This window comes from Gorilla gorilla, chromosome 8 (assembly GCF_029281585.2).
Source record: "Gorilla gorilla gorilla isolate KB3781 chromosome 8, NHGRI_mGorGor1-v2.1_pri, whole genome shotgun sequence".
Lineage (NCBI taxonomy): Eukaryota > Metazoa > Chordata > Mammalia > Primates > Hominidae > Gorilla > Gorilla gorilla.
Genome location: NC_073232.2, coordinates 45,032,044 through 45,049,326, shown reverse-complemented (window position 1 = coordinate 45,049,326; position 17,283 = coordinate 45,032,044). Strand labels below are relative to the sequence as shown.

The following is a 17,283-nucleotide window of genomic DNA, read 5'->3' as shown; positions in this document are numbered from 1 at the left end:
TCACCTCCATCTAATTCCAGAAGATTCCCATCCGTTAGTTGTAGTCACTCCTGTTTCCCTGCCGTCCAACGCCCCCTGGCAACCACTAATCTACTTTCTATCTTTCTAAATAGGATTTGCCTATTCAGAACGTTTCATGGAATGAAATCATGTGGTATGTGCCTTTGGTGCCTGGCTTCTTTCACTCAGCATGTTTTCAAGGCTCATCCATGGGATCGCCTGTCTTGATGCTTCTCTTTATGATGGAGCACTAGTCCAGTGTATGGACATGCCACATTGATTCATTCATCTGGTGGACACTGGAGTTGTTTCTATCTTTTGGCTACTATGAAATGCTGCTGTGAACATTTGTGTGCAAGATTTTATGTGAACATACGTTTTCAATTCTCTTGAGTACATACTTAGCAGTGGAATTACTGGGTCACATGGCACCTCTAGGTTTAACTTTCAACTGTATTTTCAAAGCAGCTGCACCATTTTACATTGGCTTGGGGCTTCTTGGATGGCTCACGGCAGCTTCCCAGTGGCTGGTGGGCCCTGCTCTGCCCTGAGGGTTGTCTGCTCCTGTCATCCTGAAGGATGAGGGACCCACAGAAGAGGGTGTGGCTGGAGTCCCCCCACAGCATCCAAGGCTGATGCTGGCTGGTCCTCCCCAATTCCCCAGAAAGTTTGCAGAGAGAGAATTATGGCTCTGCCCTGATAGAGTGTGGTCATGGCTGGGGGAGGCCTGAGTTTACATTCCCGGCTGTTGTCATGAAGCTGCTGTGTGACCTAGGGCGAGTGGGATAACCTCTCCAGCCTTCCTGTGACAGGCCTGGCAGGGAGGGCTCTGAGGGGTCAAGTGTGGCATTCTACTTGCAGGGCTTACACTTCTGAGCACAGCGCATGCGTTGGGGGTGACTGTTATTTTTCTCCCTGCTCCATGGAGAGAGCCTTGCGCCTTCCCCTCCCCTGCTGGGGGCTGCCCTCCTCTCTCCCAGGAGTTTGGCTATGGGCTGCTGCACTTGCCATTGGCTCAGACACCAGGGCCACCAGAAGCTGCCTGCAGTGTGAGCTTAGAGCGGTGCCAGCCTCAAGGGTAAGTGAGGGAGAAACCCACCTGAGCCCTGCTCACCAGGCTGTGCGTCCACCCAGAGGGCTTTCCCTGCCAGGCCAGTGGCCACACGTTTTTCCAGCTCTTAAGTCTAGGGCTTTGTTCCTTTGCACTATAGCACCACTCAGCAAAGAGGAGATAAAAACAAATGGTGGCACCAAGCCCTGTGTGTTCCCTGTTACCTGTCCTCAGATCCCCATTACCTGAGCACCCGTGTGGGTAGCAGCGTAGAGGCGGCTCGGGTCTCTGCAGAGGTTCCCGTGGATGCATCCATGTGCATCACCCACGTGTGGACGGGGTCTGCACGCACTCGCTCCCATGTGTAAAATAAACAATCACAATGGATTGTGCAGGGGCAGGGCCCTCTGCCCCCTGTGCTGAAGCGGGTTATCTCCTGCTCTCTGTTCAGCCCCAGCTTCAGTGTCCCCTCCTCTGGAAGCCTTCCCCAACAGGTCTGGATCTCCAGTGGGGCGCCTTCTCTGATCAGTCCTGCTGTAGTCTTTGATATTCCTGTATTGTTACAATCCAATTTCTTATTTGTCCCCTCTACTAGGCAGTGGGCTTAAGGGCAGAGGCCCGGCCTTTATCACCTACCCACCGTCCATCCATTGACTAGTATGGGGCCCCTCCTGCTGCCACACCCCTAATACATGCTGGGGATATTGTGGTGGCCTCTTCACATCCTCAGTCCCAGCCTCCTATCTGGGGAGTTCTCAAATAACTGGGGATAAATGAAGGTTCTTAGAAATTAATGGTATGAGTATCAAAGCTTCAGAGTGAGATGGGGGGAGAGTCATTAAGAGTTAAGGCTCTGGAGCCTTCTTGACAGACCCCAGCCTTCTGTCCTGCCTTCTTAGCTTTCCCTGTGAGTCTCCATGCACCCTCACTCCACCGCCCCAGCAGAGTGTACTCTATCTTCATTCAGGCTATAGCATAGATGACTGACAGCGCTCAAGGTGTTACCCTTCTACATGGCGGCATAGATGGTAATGTTTCAAAGCATGGGCTTTTGATTCAGACAGACCCACATGAGAAGCTACTTAACATCTTTGAACTTCAATGTGTTCACCTGTGTAATGGGGACAACAATCTGATAGAGTTGTTGTAAAGATTAGACTAGATTGGGTTGCATTAGATTAGATTAGAGGTCAGTAAAGGTAAGGCCCAGGGCCAGATATAGCCTGGCAGCTGTCTTGTAAAGGAAGGTGGATTGAAACACAGACACACTCACTCACAGTCTCATCTGCGGCTGATTTTGTGCTTCGGTGGCAGAATCAAATGGTTGTGACCGAGAATGAATGACTCCCAGAGCCTAAAATATTTATCTGGTCCTTTACAGAAAAAGTTTAGTAACTCTTGGATTATATAATACAAGTTAATAAATGCTATTTTCTTTTAGCCAAAAGGGCAGAGCAGCGATGGTGAAATTTGGGGTCACTGACAGTTCTTGGGTGGGATTTGAGAGGCTCAGTGCTCACAGGAGTATCCCGGAGTTCCTCAGATGCCCTATGGAGGCCACAGTAGCCCCATGACTTTTCTCCTTTATGGAGATATTGCCAACTTTGATTTTTACAGCAACCTTGTGGGTTAGAGATAAAGGGTGGTTCATCTTCATGTTATAAGAGAGACAATGGAGGCCAGAGAAGCGAGGGATTGGGCCTGGGACGCCCAGAGAGATAGGATGAGTGGCTCCCGGAACCCAGGCGTTCTGCTCTGGGCCAGTTCTCACCCCTTTGCTACTCATTGCTTCAAAGATTTAGCAGTGGCCTCGTGGCAGGAAGATGGCTCTTGCCCATGAGTTGACCTAGTATGGAGCAATCCCTCATACTACTTTACTTTACTACTTTACTTTACAGGGAAAGGGGCACCAGTGATGGGGACAGAGGTGGGTGGTGGGCAATGTCACAGTGACAGCCCCTCCTGTGGGTTGGACCTCACTCTCTTCCTGTCTTGGTTCCAGCCTTTGGCCTGGGAGACCTTCCCAACCTGCTGGGCCTGGTGGGGGACCAGCTGGGCGACACAGAGCGGAAGCGGCGGCATGCCAAGCCAGGCAGATACAGCATCGAGGTGCTGCTGGTGGTGGACGACTCGGTGGTTCGCTTCCATGGCAAGGAGCATGTGCAGAACTACGTCCTCACCCTCATGAATATCGTGAGTGTCCATGTGTCCTAGGACTTGGGGGGAGTGGGGTGGGATGGGCCCCACCCCACCCCACTGGGCCCCAGTGCTGATCCAAATGGAAGTTTCTGGGGCCTGGTATTTTTCAGGTGGATTTGGGGAAGTCATTGCTTGCTCCTTAGCCCAGAAGGCACACCCTTGGCAGCCAGGTTCGATGGTGTAATGAGCCTGAATTGGCCTGACTTGCGTCCCAGGCTGTGGCCTGATCCCAGCTGTACATACCTGGGCTGAGGTGACCCACCAGGCCTCCTGCGCTGGAGCCTGTGGACAGTGGGTTCTGGGCTTGGACACATTCAGAGTCAGGGTCAGGCGTGGCCTGGAGCCTTGCTTGTGTTGGAGTTGAAGGGACTCTTCTGGGACTCATCATCTGGAAAAAATGCCCAACCCCAGGCTGGGGAGACTGGCCAAGGAGCTGTCAATATGTGAAGTGGGTCCTGAGACCCTGACGTGGGCCTTGGGTTTGCACAGACAGGCAAGGAAAATCAGGGATGTGGGCAAATTCTAAGACTGCATTGAAGCAGAGAGCCCGTGCCCTTAGCTGCTGCCTGTGGCTGTCCTGCAGAGATACAGCACTCTCGTCACAGAAAAGCTAGTTTTTCAAGAAAAGTCAGAAATGTAGTTTTTTTTTAAGTGTTTAAAAAATTTCATTATGGAAAATTTTAATCCAGATATTTAAGTGAACATTTCCAGTTTTTTTTTTTTTTTTTTTTTTTTTTGAGACGGAGTCTCGCTCTGTCGCCCAGGTCAGAGTGCAATGGCACAATCTCGGCTCACTGCAAGCTCCGTCTCCCGGGTTCACGCCATTCTCCTGCCTCAGCCTCCCAAGTAGCTGGGACTACAGGCACCTGCCACCATGCCCAGCTAATTTTTTGTATTTTTAGTAGAGACGGGGTTTCACTGTGTTAGCCAGGATGGTCTGGATCTCCTGACCTCGTGATCCGCCTGCCTCAGCCTCCCAAAGTGTTGGGATTACAGGCGTGAGCCACCGCACCCAGCCTACATTTCCAGTTTTTAAATGTTAAAAGAGAAACCCACTGTGGATGCCAAACAAAACACACTATAGGCCACAGGTGGCCCCGAGTGAGCATCCCTGGGCTAAAGGGGCAGAGACAAGGAAGAGCAGGAGGGAAAGGAGGGTGAGAGCACAGGGCCTTTGTCAGGGTGCCTGTGGCTGTGTGGTTCTGGGAAAGGATGGGGACCTGTCTGGGTGAGGTGAGACCCAAGGTAGAAATAGTGCAGGCAGGGGCCAGATGCTGGGGATGGGGGCCGGACCCTCAGCCCTCCCCTATGAAGTGTAGTACCGGAGGCAGGTGACCCATTGGGATAGACCCCAGCTCAGCGTGGGACACTGTGCAGTCCAGGCCTGGGGGAGGTGGGCAGTGGTGCACAAGGGAAAATGCCACGTCAACAGGAGGCAACAGGGCAGGTGCCCTTCACCTCTGAGCCTCTGCAAGGTGACCAGGTTAATGGCTCATCATAAACATTCATCTGGAACACCAGAGCTGAGAAAGAAGATATGTACTTGGTGGGTCCTGAAGAATTTGAGTGAGGCCTCTTTTGAAGGCCAAAGCTTCCAGCCCCTGCATGGGCCCTCACTGGCCTTGATGTTTAGGGCCCTCTGCCCCTAGGCCTGTCTGGAGAGGATAAAGAGGCTGGCTAGCTGCATGATCATACAGACGGAAAGATGACTAGTATGCCAGGGCTGGGATAGAATCACCTTATCCTCAGTCTAACATGGGCAGTGCTGGGAGGCTGTAAGGGATGTGCAATTGATTGTGCTACGGCACTAAGAGGAATATTAGTGAATCGGCCAAGAGCACACAGTCTGACTCGGCCCCTTCCTGTCTTTGTGACTTTGGGGCTGAGTTACGAACCCTCTGGTGTGTCTCTTCTGCACTTTGAAAGCAGCATTAACAGTACTTACTACCAGAGGTTTTGGGGAGGTTGAAATGAGCGCATGGTGCACAGCATGGCCATGCAGAGCATGCGCTGTCAGTGGGTGGTGGTTGGTGATAATAATGTGACCTTCGTGAAGTGACTGGTCATGCATTTCTGGGAACGGGACAGTTGATGGGGAGAAATGTCAACCCCACGTCATGTCAGTCCCCTTGGAAACATTGGTAGGGCGCTGCCTGGGTCCATAATCTGGCTGCACCTTTGATGAGGTGGTCACTAGGGGGACAGCCCCTTAATGTCTCTGGGACCTTGGGCAGGGGACCTGTGTTGCTCAGGGATCCATAGGATGCAAATGATGAAAACCCAACTCAATCTAGATGAAGACAAAAGCGGTAATTTCTTTCGTGGGTCAAACTGGGGGAGGGACAGGTTGGAGCCAGTTATAAGAGTAATTGGAACTAGAGGAAGTTTTCAGGTTCGCTTCTCTGTCTGTGACATCCTGATTCTCTCTGACCGACTTCTCTACCAGACATTCTGGCCACTGACAACACAACGCTGACTCCTATCCCCATCCATGGCTGGAGACAAAAGGAGTTTCCCCTCTGGTTCCCAGGCAAAATCTCCCGACGCAGGACTCTGATTGGCCTAACCTGGGTCACATGCCACTCTTTGGGATGATCATTACACGTTAGAGAGGGAGAGCATCAGTGCTCCAAGGCTGGAGAGCAGTTAGACACAGCCATGGCCGCTGGAGAAATTGTTCTGAGCTGGCCAGTCACCCAGTTTGTGTCTGCTACAGTTTAGCCCCTTAGAGCCTCTGCTGTTTCATGATAGTGTCTGCTCTTGGGTTTGTGAAGATTTAGTATCCAGGGTATCTAGCACATGCCTGGCACATAGTGGGTACTCAAGTAATGTTTTCTGTCATTAGTATTGTTACATTGTTTGTTTTTGCGTGTATGAGTTGTTCCTCGCCTGAGTTTGGGAAAGTGAGTTCCCTGAGGGGAGGGGCTTTTTCTTTTTAGGAACCCCAACAGCACACACAGCACAGGGTCTGAGACCTGAGAAGTGATTGGTAAACGTGGAGGTGAATGGTATCTACGAGAGAAGCGGTGGCCGGCACCCATTGAGATGGCAGCAGGAGAGAGCAGCAGAGTTCTGTCTGCAATGTCAACATCAGTAAAAGAGCAGGAGCAGAGATCAGCTCCAGTGACAGGAGCCCAGGGAGAGGGTGGAGGGGGGGCTAGAAAGTCTGTCCCTGGCCGCCCCTGTGTGTGGACACTTCTTCCATCCCAGGAGCTTAGCATGTGGTTTTGGACACAAAGGGCAAAGGCTACCACATGGAGTTGTTTGAGAAAGAGAGAGGGAGGGGAGGGAGAGGATGCCTGTGAATCTGAACACACCCACCATGCTGGAACACTCGACCACCCACCCAGACTCCGCAAATCACAGGCCCTGCCTGAGGCCGTAGCTGGGGACCGATCCCATTAGTAGGAGGCCACGCTGAGAGCCAGGTTTGGCCCCTGGAGCCAGCAGGTGGGGGACAAGAGGAAGGGCAGGAAAGGGGAAAGGGGTAGGGGAGACCTCAGGATGCCCAAGAGTGGTAGGAGCCTGGGTCCCACGGCCCAAAACTGGGGCTGAAGACCCCAGGACTGTAAGCCAAGCCCTATTGCAGCCCCAGAATCCTTCACTTTGTTAAAAGATAATTTTCAGGAAAAGGTAAACTCATGACTCTCATAGAGAAATAAAAATGAACATATGTTAAAGATTTGACTCTACACATTAATGAGGGAACCAGGCAGATGTTATAACTCATTCAAAAGAGAACCCAAGGACAGAAACATTATAGATTAGGAATTTTATAATGAATGTGCAAAAGGAGACAAAATTGATGTTGTGTAGGGTGGGAGGGAAGGCTGTTTAGCCTCTGCCAGAGAAGATGGAACCTGCCTGCGTGCAGACAGGAATTTTGCGTTGCTCTTAGTGACCCATGGTTCTCTCTGCTGTAAGGGCGCTTTCTCTGCATCCAATTCCGATAAGGGGGAAAGGCACGCGGTGGCAGTGCCTGCCTTCCATTGAAGCACAAGTTTTTATTCTCTGGTTTGAGGCCTGACCAGGTGTGAGGAGTCTGATGACTTGTCCTCCTTAAAAATCTCTGCCCTCATTCCCGGAACTAGCGGAGTGGCAGCATCTCCCGGGCTACAGCCCTGGATTGGACTGGGTTACAGCCCTACACAGCAGTGTGGTGGGATTCTGTCTCTTCTGCAGCTCTGTTCTGCCACCTGCTCCTCACTTCCAGGATTCTGGCTGGGGTTAGGAGAGTGAGAGTGCCCAGGGCAGTGGCGGGGGCGAGTTTTCTGAGGGGGACCACAAAGCTGTCTTGGGTGATCTGCTCCATTCTTTCTCTCATCTTTCAGAGAAACTCTTTCAGAGGTACCCTGAGGAACCTCCATGAATTCTGTTGCTTGGGTTCTTAACTCTTGGTTGGACTGAGGTGTCGGCAGGTTCTGGAGGGTGGATCAGGCTTGCTGGAGCCCTGTGCCCCAGCTGGCTTCACTGCCAGCCTTGGCTGACATCCATTCATTTGTTCAGAGCTGGGTGCTGTGCTACCTCTGTGGGCCCTCTGTGGGGTGAGGTATTGGGTGGGGTGGGGTGGGGGTCAGGGTTCTTGTGGTTGCAGGTGACAGATCCAGCTCACACTAGCTGAAACCAAAGAGGGGTGTATTGGCAGGGAGCTGCTGACATGCCCACAGAGTCAGTGGGGCAGGAGCCCCAGGGACCACAGGATGAGGGCTTCAGGCCCATTAGGGCACCGTCTCCTACTCTGCTGGCCTGTGCTTGTCAGTGGAACCCAGCAGCAGATGGGCTTTCTCCCATGATGGGAAACAGGAACACCCCAGGTGCTCACACTTAGGACCCAAATGCCAAAGGTCTCTTTCTTGCCCTCCTAGGGAAGACTGGCTAGGGTGGGACATGCGGCTATCCCTGTATTAATTGCTGTGACTAGAAGGTTGGTTTGAGTCTGCTGGGTCACAGCTTGCCGCTGTGTATGGGGGTGAGTTGGAGCAGGACCTGTGCCCAGAAGGCAAGCAGCAAAGCATGCGGACAGGAAGAATGGCTTCCACAGTGGGGGACACAAAAGGAAGAGAAAACACAGTCCCTGCCCTCTGAGCTTATACTGCTGTGTGTGTGCAGACCACTGCACAAGATATAATTGCAAGCTGGGTGCCGTGACTCACACCTATAATCCTAGCACTTTGGGAGTCCAAGACAGGAGGATTGCTTGAGGCCAGGAGTTCAAGAAAAGCCTGGGCATAGCAAGTCCCCATTTCTACAAAAAAATTTAAAAAATTAGCCAAGCAAGGTGGTGCACACCTGTAGTCCCAGCTACTCAGGAGGTTGAGGTGGGAGGATCGCTGGAGCCCAGGAGTTCAAGGCTGCAGTGAGCTATGATTGTGCCGCTGCACTCCACCCTGGCCAACAGAATAAGACCCTGTCTCTAGAATTAAAAAAAAAGAATATCATTGTAGAAATTATTAGTATTGTTTTTGAGCAACCACTGGGATCCAGACTCTTTGTAGACTCTACCTCATTTATTTAAGTCTCCCCATAACCCTATGAGAGGTCTGAGTAGCCTCAATGTCCTTACATAGAAACTGGCGTGCAGAGACAGGCTGTAACTTGCTAGTCTGCCCTCTGGTAGGCCGTGGGGCTGGGATCTGAGCACCGTTGTGTCTACTCCAGAGCTCACCCTCTTCCCCAGGCCTGGTGCCAGCTGGTGCTGTCCGTGGCTGGTGACCCAGCTGTTGTGGTAGAAAAACTTTTCTCTACACTCTTATGTTCAGTACTGGAGGGCTTGTGAGTTAAACTGAAAGAAACAGACTGGCAGGAGAAAAGAGTTGATTTGCCAGTTCCTTGTATATAGGGGTGCTCCATGATGAGTACCTCAAAGGGGGTGGTGAAAACTGGGGGTTTGGCCAGGTGCAGTGGCTCACGCATGTAATCCAGTACTTTGGGAGGCTGAGGCGGGTGTATCACCTAAGGTCAGGAGTTTGAGACCAGCCTGACCAATATGGCGAAACCCAGTCTTTACTAAAAATACAAAAATTAGCTGGGTGTGGTGGTGTGCCTGTAGTTCCAGCTGCTCGGGAGGCTGAGGCAGGAGAATTGCTTGAACCTGGGAGGCGGAGGTTGCAGTGAGCCGAGATCGGGCCATTGCACTCCAGCCTGGGCCACAGAGGGAGACTGCAGTCTCAAAAAAAAAAAAAAAAAAAAAAAAAAGAAACAAAACCTGGGGGCTTATATTCTTAGCTTAATAGGGAGAGAAAGGGGAAGGGAGAAAGGTTTCTTTAGGAAAGACAAGTGGGTTTTTAGGAGAACAAACGGGAGATGAAGTTTGTGATAATGTTTACTTAAGCAGGGTCAAGTGGTATTTCTGTCTTTATGACCGTGAAATTCCCTTAAGGGGATTTCCGACAACCTCTTTTCCCAGATGCTGCTGCTTTTAAGGAAAGCTGAGAAGGCTTCTTTCTGCATCTGTTGGCTTTCAGATGTCTTCAGCTTACACTGATCTGTATCCTAACGCTGGGGTTCCAAATGGGCCCTCACACAGGCTGGGAACAGGACCCCAGGAGAGGGAGTGCTTGTATGCCATGTATGTCCTGGAGGGGCCATGACCTGTGCCAGCTCCTACAGTCTCTGCTTGGTGAGGGGCTCCACATGCGTGGCTTCTGGGCACTGTGTGCCCTCAGCGAGGCCCCTTCCAGACCCACTGAGTGGCCTGGTCTGAGCCCCTGATAAGGGTTCTAAGAGGGTCAGCTCAAATGACGGGGGTGAGGGTGGAGGGGATACTCTTTGGGGCTATGGGAAAAACAATGAAACCCACTGCTGAGGTGGAGAGCTGAAGGCAGCGAAGTTTGGAAGGTAGTGGGGAGAGTAGATGGGAGCTTGTTCCCCAAGCAGAATTTGGGAGCTTCCCTTGGAAACCAGAAGAGGTCTTTTGATGAGCTATAAGTGAGATGTTTCTTTCCACTGGGCAAAGTGTACTTTTGAAACTTGGCATTCCAGGGCTGGCCTGGCCTGAAACGTGATGCATTCAGAAGGGGGTAGGAAGCCCTCCAATCTGGAGTTATAAGAGACCACGTGGATGGTGGCAGGAGTGGGTGGGAAGTTCTCTCTGAGCCCTTGATGTTCATGATGTGGAGGCCAGCTGCCCACCTATCCTTCTCTGGTGTTCCCCTGACGTCCCTAGGACTTTACTGTTGGAGGAAGGCAGGCTCAGTAACCCACTCTAACCTTCTTGGCCAAATTAACACATTCTGACTTTTGACCCTTGACCTCTGACTCATGCATGACTCAAAGCTGTGGCCGGGGAACATTGTCAGTTTCCACTGAAGACTGGGCCACGAGGGCCTGCCTTGGTGACTGCTGTTTGGATAGTCTTGGTCCTACCTTCCTTCTCGCCACAATCTGCCAGAAAGTGGGTGAGGAGAGAGGAGAGTAATGATCTTCCCAGAGGTTCTGGAAGGCCGTTAGAGGCTGGGTCTTCCGCTCGCTGCTGGGTTGCCCTGTGAATGTGGGAACAGAAAGGGCCTGGGATGGGTGAGGGGCACAGTTGAGGGGAGCTTCCCCTGAGGGAAGCCCAGTTCCTCTTGGGGAGAGAGGCTCACAGCATTGAGATGGACTGCGGCTTAAAGGAGCCATGACCGTGCAGACCTCTGCAGATGGCTGCTGCCATCGCGGGTACATGGGCGGTGTGGGGTTCTGGCTTCCCCTGAACAGGTGCAGAGGACGGACAGTCAAACTTCCCAGCAAGGGAAGGAGAGCAGATGGGGACCGACAGTCTGCCTCCCTGGGGACCAGCAGCTCATCCTGTCCATTGTGTGGAAGCTTTTATTCGGCTGGGATGCTTGACACTCGAATTGCCTTAGGGGATTTCCATGGGGCCAGTAATAACAGCTTGCCTTTGCATTCCCCTTGGAACACCTGTCTGCTGTGACCATTTCTGATCCTGATTTCCGGGGCCAGGTCTGGGCTGGCGGGACCAGAGGGAGGAGATCTGGTTCCTGGGATGGATGGTCCCATTGTGCTCTCAACCCAGGGAGGAGGGGGCAGAAGCCATTAGTGAAGCACCCAAAGTTATCTGACGAGGCCCTGGGCACTGCTGTCAGGGGCAGCTGGAGGGACAGTCCGGGTGACCCTGCCTCCTGTATGTCTTTTGCATTGACCTGGGGAGGTGCTATGGATATTCCTGCAGCTTCAGATGATGCGACCAGGCTCCCCGCTCAGCCTTGTCGCACATGCTGCTGGGCGCTGTCTTTCTCTGTGCCTGTTTGCACATCTATACTGGGTCATCTTCCTTAAGACTTCTTCAAATCTCAGGACTAGAGAACCATTTGAGCACTTTGAAGCATAAAGGGGTAGTTGTTTTCAGCATTTAGTGAGTACGTGTTGTGTGCCTTGTATCACAGACAGACTCCCATCGTAGAAGTTTTGGTCTGGCTGCAAAAACAAGCCTTAGTCCTATGGAATAATCAGGGAACCATTGAGAATGGTACCAGTACGAAGGAGCTTAGAGGGGGTGCTGTCCCTGTGGGGTTGTGGAGAGAGGAGGGCTGTCTACAGGGGCTCATTGCTGAGCCTGCCTTGGGGGAGAGGGCAATCTGGAGAGGGGAGGGCATGCGGGCCAGGGCGGCAGACAGCACAGCAAGGTTGTGGGGGTAGGGTTGAGGAAGGAGATCCAAGTGTGTGGCAACAGGTGACAGAAGCCTGCAGAGACCTCCCTGACATCTAGGTGTGGCGGGATGGCTGGCAAGGCAGCAGCATGGACTGTGGCGTAAAGAAGAGGCATGAGAACAGCTCCTCATGGTGGCATCCAAGGTGGATCTGCAGGTTCCCAGGGTCCTCTCCTGGCCCAGGGGTGATGGATCAGTTCTCTGGGGCGAGGACCTCTTTGGACATGGGGAGACTGGGGAACCTCCTGGGGCCTGGAGCTGGAGCACAGGGAGGGTGAGAAGAGAGACAGAGAGGCCCTTTCATCATTTCCTCCCAGCCAGGTTGCAGCCAGAAGCTTCCAGTCTGTTTCCTCTAGAAACCCTCTTGGCAGCCAGCCTGTCTGGATGATAGGTGCCTGGTTCACCTCCACTCCCCACCCTGCCCCACCTGGCTGACAATACATAGATGTTGGGGTGGTTGCCGGGACAACACTGGCTAGCACCTCTGCCAATTGTAGGGTCCTACCAGCTCTGACCTGCCTCAGAGCCCCTTTCTGAGCCTGGGGCCTGCTCAGATGGCCTGTATAGAAGAGCTTGGTGCCTGTTTTAGACCTGGGAGGTTTTGGCACAGTTGGCTGTCAGATCAGGGCCTTGGTGGCCTCAGCCTGGAAGGGTGGCATTTTGTTTGTTTGCCCTTGACATGCATTACACATCCATCATAAAGCCTGGTTTGGAACACCACAAAAACTGCTTTCCTGCTGACGGAGAGTGTGGCTTTGCCAGACATTCTCCTTTTGGGTAGATGAAACTCTAAGGAGCTCATCCTCCTTGACACGAAGCAGACAATCCTCTTCTTCCCTCTCTTTTTGGTCTTTTTCTCTTCTTTTATGTCTCTTCCCCAAAACTGCTTTTGCGAAAAGTAAAAAACTCATTCACTGTAAAGCAGTAGTTCTTTTCAAAGTTTATTTTATTTATTATATTTATTTTATTTAAAAGTTATTTTATTTTTTTGAGACGGAGTTTCACTGTTGCCCAGGCTGGAGTGCAGTGGTGCGATCTCAGCTCACTGCAACTTCCGTCTCGCAGGTTCAAGTGATTCTCCTGCCTCAGCCTCCTGAGTAGCTGGGATTACAGGCGTGCCACCACACCCAGGTAATTTTTGTATTTTTAGTAGTGATGGGGATTCGCTGTGTTGGCCAGGCTGGTCTCGAACACCTGACCTCAAGCAGCCTGCCCGCCTCAGCCTCCCAAAGTGCTGGGATTACAGGTGTGAGCCAGGGTGCCCAGGCTTTTTTTTTTTTTCTTTTAAAGACAGGGTCTTGCTTTGTCACCCAGGCAGGAGCGCAGTGGTGCAATCATGGCTCACTGCAGCCTCAACCTCCTGGGCTCAAGGGATCCTCCTGATTCAGTCTCCTAAGCACCACAGGTGAATACCACCATGCTTGCCTAATTTTCTTCTTCTTTTTTTTTTTTTTAATTTTTAGTAGAGACAGGGTCTTATTATATTACCCAAGCTGGTCTTGAACTCCTGGCCTCAAGCAATCCTCCTGCCTTGGCCCCCCAGAGTGCTGGGATTACAGGTATGAGCCATGGCACCCACCCAAGCAGTAGTTCTTAACCAGGGACATTTGGTAATGTCTGGAGATATTTTTGGTTATCACAGCTAGAGGGGATGGGGTGCTACCGGCATCTAGTTGGTAGAGGCCAGGGATTCCACTAAACATCTTAAAATGCACAGAACAGCTCCCCCAACTGAGATCATCCACATCAAATTGTCCATTGAGACCCCCTGACCTATGGTATTAGTTCCGATTGCCACACACAGGAATTTTCAAAGCAAACCCACTGAGCAGAGAATGATGTGCATCACAGAAGGAGAGTGCTGGGAATCTTGGTGTGAGAGATATGTGGTAGTGAGCACCCTCCTGCGAAGAGAGTTTTATGGTTCACACAACACTTTTGCTTTCGTGGACAGCACCTCACTCCACAAATACACACACACACACACTTTTTAGAGGCAGGGTCTTGCTTTGTCACCCAGGCTGGAGTGCAGTGGTGCGATCATGGCTCACTGTAGCCTCGACCTCCTGGGCTCAAGTGATCCTCCTGCCTCAGCCTCCCAAGTAGCTGGGACTACAGGCATGGCTGACTGTGCCCAACTAATTTTTATTTTTATTTTTAAAAAATAGACAAGGTCTCACTATGTTGCTCAGACTGGTCCTGAATTCCTGAGCTCAAACAATCCTCCTGCCTCAGCCTCCCAAAGTGCTGGTATTATAGGCATGAGCCATTGTGCCTGGCTGAAATAAGTTTTAAACTAACAGATGCCATTGATCAAGCACATGCTATGGGCCAGGCCTGGTTTCAAAGCCTTGACGTCTGTTTTTCCCCTCCACTCTCCTGCCTCTGCAAGCTATGTTTCCTCCACACCCACAGATGAGCAGGGTCGAGCTCCAAGAGGTAAGACTATGCAGTGGTGAGACGTGGCAGAGCTCGACCTTCACAGGCCTCCACACTGCCTCTGTTTACATACAAGCTGCCAGCCTGGGACATCGAGGCTGCTGCGTTTCACAAATAGGTTGTGGGGGATAAATGCTGAGCATTGTGGGCTTGTGAAAGGGACTCTTTTGGGCTGGGTGGGTCCATCCCTGTGCACCCTGGTGCCACTCTGCACATGCAGCCTGGGCATGAGGTGGGCTGAGCAGCTGGATCCCTGGAGCACCACCCAGACCAGCCTGTAGGCTCCAGGAGCTCCAGAGACAGTCACCCTTTAAGAGGTGTGCTGATTAAAAGGCAGCTAAAAGTGCTCACTTGGAACCCACACCAGCCCTTTAAAATATAGGGCATGATCATGAGCTTGGCAGAGAGGGAAGATGGAGCAGCTGAGCCTGCAGCAGCTGAGAAAGAGGTCGGAAGACTCAGCACTTTCCTTCCACTCCCCTGAGAGCAGCCTCATCCTCCAAGACCTTAAACACTTCACTAGTGACCTCGGAGGCAGGGCCTACCAATGTGGTACGTGGCATAAAATCATGGGGTATCTGACCATCATGGAGCCTTAGATTTGATGAACTATGGCACACATGTGAACTTGTCTGTGTGTGCACACATGTGAACTTGTCTGTGTGTGCACACCTGAGCATGGCATCTTGGTGAGGTCTTAGTGTCCCAACCCAGGGTAAACCAGACCCAGCTCTGGCTACTGCGAGGGTCAGCCCCAGAGGGCTGGGGAAGGCAGAGAGCTCAGACCACAGGTAGTAGTATATTGCTGTTAAACATCCACATACATGCACATGTGTACACACATACAACACAGGTACCCACACACATGCACATGCGTGCACACATATAATATGGGTACCCACACACAAGCATATACCTGTGCATGTTTAGTCATCCGCATGTGTAACACAGGTGTGTTTGTGTAGATACACGCACCCATGTGTACCATACCAAATTAGATGTATGCACACAGACAAGTTCACATATGTACCATATTTCATCAAATCTAAGACCACACTGATGGTCAGATACCCCATTATTTTATGTCCTTAAGAACGAAAAAGTGTTACCAATGAAACTCTGTTCATCACTTAGCATTTTTACTGGAGACTTATTAGAAGAGAGCTTTTTCTCTTTTTTCTTTCTTTTTTTTTTTTTTTTTTTTTTTTTGAGATGGACTCTTGCTCTGTCACCCAGGCTGGAGTGTAGTGGTGTGATCTCAGCTCACCACAACCTCCACCTCCCGGGTTCAAGTGATTCTCCTGCCTCAGCCTCCTGAGGAGCTGGTATTACAGGTGCATGTCACCATGCCTGGCTAATTTTTCTATTTTTAGTAGAGACAGGGTTTCACCATGTTGGTAAGGCTGGTCTCCAACTCCTGACCTTGTGATCCTCCTGCCTCGGCCTCCCAAAGTGCTGGGATTACAGGCGTGAGCCACCACACCCAGCTAGAAGACAGCTTTTAACCTCAGTTAGACTTAGGTCTTTATCATATGTTACTCTTTTCTTTTTGTTTTGAGACGGAGTCTTGCTCTATTGCCCAGGATGGAGTGCAGTGGTGCGATCTCGGCTCACTGCAAGCTCTGCCTCCCAGGTTCACGCTATTCTCCTGCCTCAGCCTCCCGAGTAGCTAGGACTACAGGTATCCGCCACCATGCCTGGCTAATTTTTTCTGTATTTTTAGTAGAGACGGGGTTTCACCGTGTTAGCCAGGATGGTCTCAATCTCCTGACCTCGTGATCCACCCGCCTTGGCCTTCCAAAGTGCTGGGATTACAGGCGTGAGCCACTGCGCCTGGCCTATCATATGTTACTGTTGTACACACACAGATAAGGCAACATGAACAGGTGAAGAGTTCCCCTAACTTCTTCACATTCAGAGCAGTGCCCTTGCATGTCACATTTCAGCATAGTCAGCATAGTCCTCAGTGTGTGACCTTTCCATGCAGCATTGTCCTGCCTGCCATCGAGAGCAGGGGTGGTGCCACCTGAGGGCTCCACTGGCATCCTTGGATTTTCATACAAGCTACGGACAGCATCCTGTGGATTTGATGCTGGAGTCAGATTGATTTTACTGGAAGGTGTCAATGGGAGGTTTTCAGACAACACTCAGAATTCACATTCCTGCCTCTGATAGTTTGTTGCCTGAAATGACGAAGGCTATGGTTGTGAAGCCACCAGGAATGACAGAGGCTCTTGCTTGCACTGGCAGTGACACTCACCCCTGGGCTGCCCCCTGGCCAACAGTGATTGTAAACATGAAAAAGAGGAGCCTGTTGGACTCAATAGGATGCAGCATGTGTCTTGGGGGTGCTGGGGGCTAGAGCACATGGTCTGCAGATTCACCTTGTGCCTTGTGAGAAGGGCCAGGGTTGCACACCAAGGGGCTGGTCCAGGGCCTGAGACTCCATGTTGCTGTCGTCTCCCTAGGACTGAGAAAGGACAGGAGGGGGTCATTGTGGCCATTCCTCTGTCTTCAAGCAATGTTGCCCACATCTGTCCAGGTTCAGAGGCAGTAAGTGATCAGGGAAGGTGCATGAGCAGGTCAGGTTTTCCAAGGCCTGGGCTTGTCCTCTGACAATGACTGCTGTCCTCAGGCAAGCTTCCGTATACCTTTGGGCCTGCCTGTATCCCTGAAAACAGGGATAGCATACCATTCTCCTTGGAGGTCCTTGGAGAAATGGCTGACTCTGGGACTAGGGCAGGGAATATGCAAGATGACCCCGGAGCATCTCCTAGAGCCAGAAAGTAATGAAGTGTTAAAAAACATACCCCAAATCCCCAAACCATGGGGGTGTGTTTACAGGACACAGGACCCGACTCAAAGAGCTCTCAACCACCAAAGCTGTGACAATTTGAGCAACAAAACAAATCACAGACAATTATAGCCCAAGGTGTAAAACAGATA

General features: G+C 51.4%; 1 protein-coding gene across 4 annotated transcripts in view; it reads left to right on the top strand.

Moving 5' to 3' along the window:
• ADAMTS14 (ADAM metallopeptidase with thrombospondin type 1 motif 14) overlaps positions 1–17,283 on the top strand; it is an 86,721-nt gene that overhangs the window by 30,371 nt on the left and 39,067 nt on the right. For all 4 annotated transcript variants that reach the window (XM_004049549.5, XM_063710021.1, XM_063710020.1 and 1 more), the window contains exon 4: positions 3,054–3,244. In XM_004049549.5, coding sequence (XP_004049597.5) covers positions 3,054–3,244 — 191 coding nt within the window. The remainder of the gene's footprint in view (positions 1–3,053; positions 3,245–17,283) is intronic.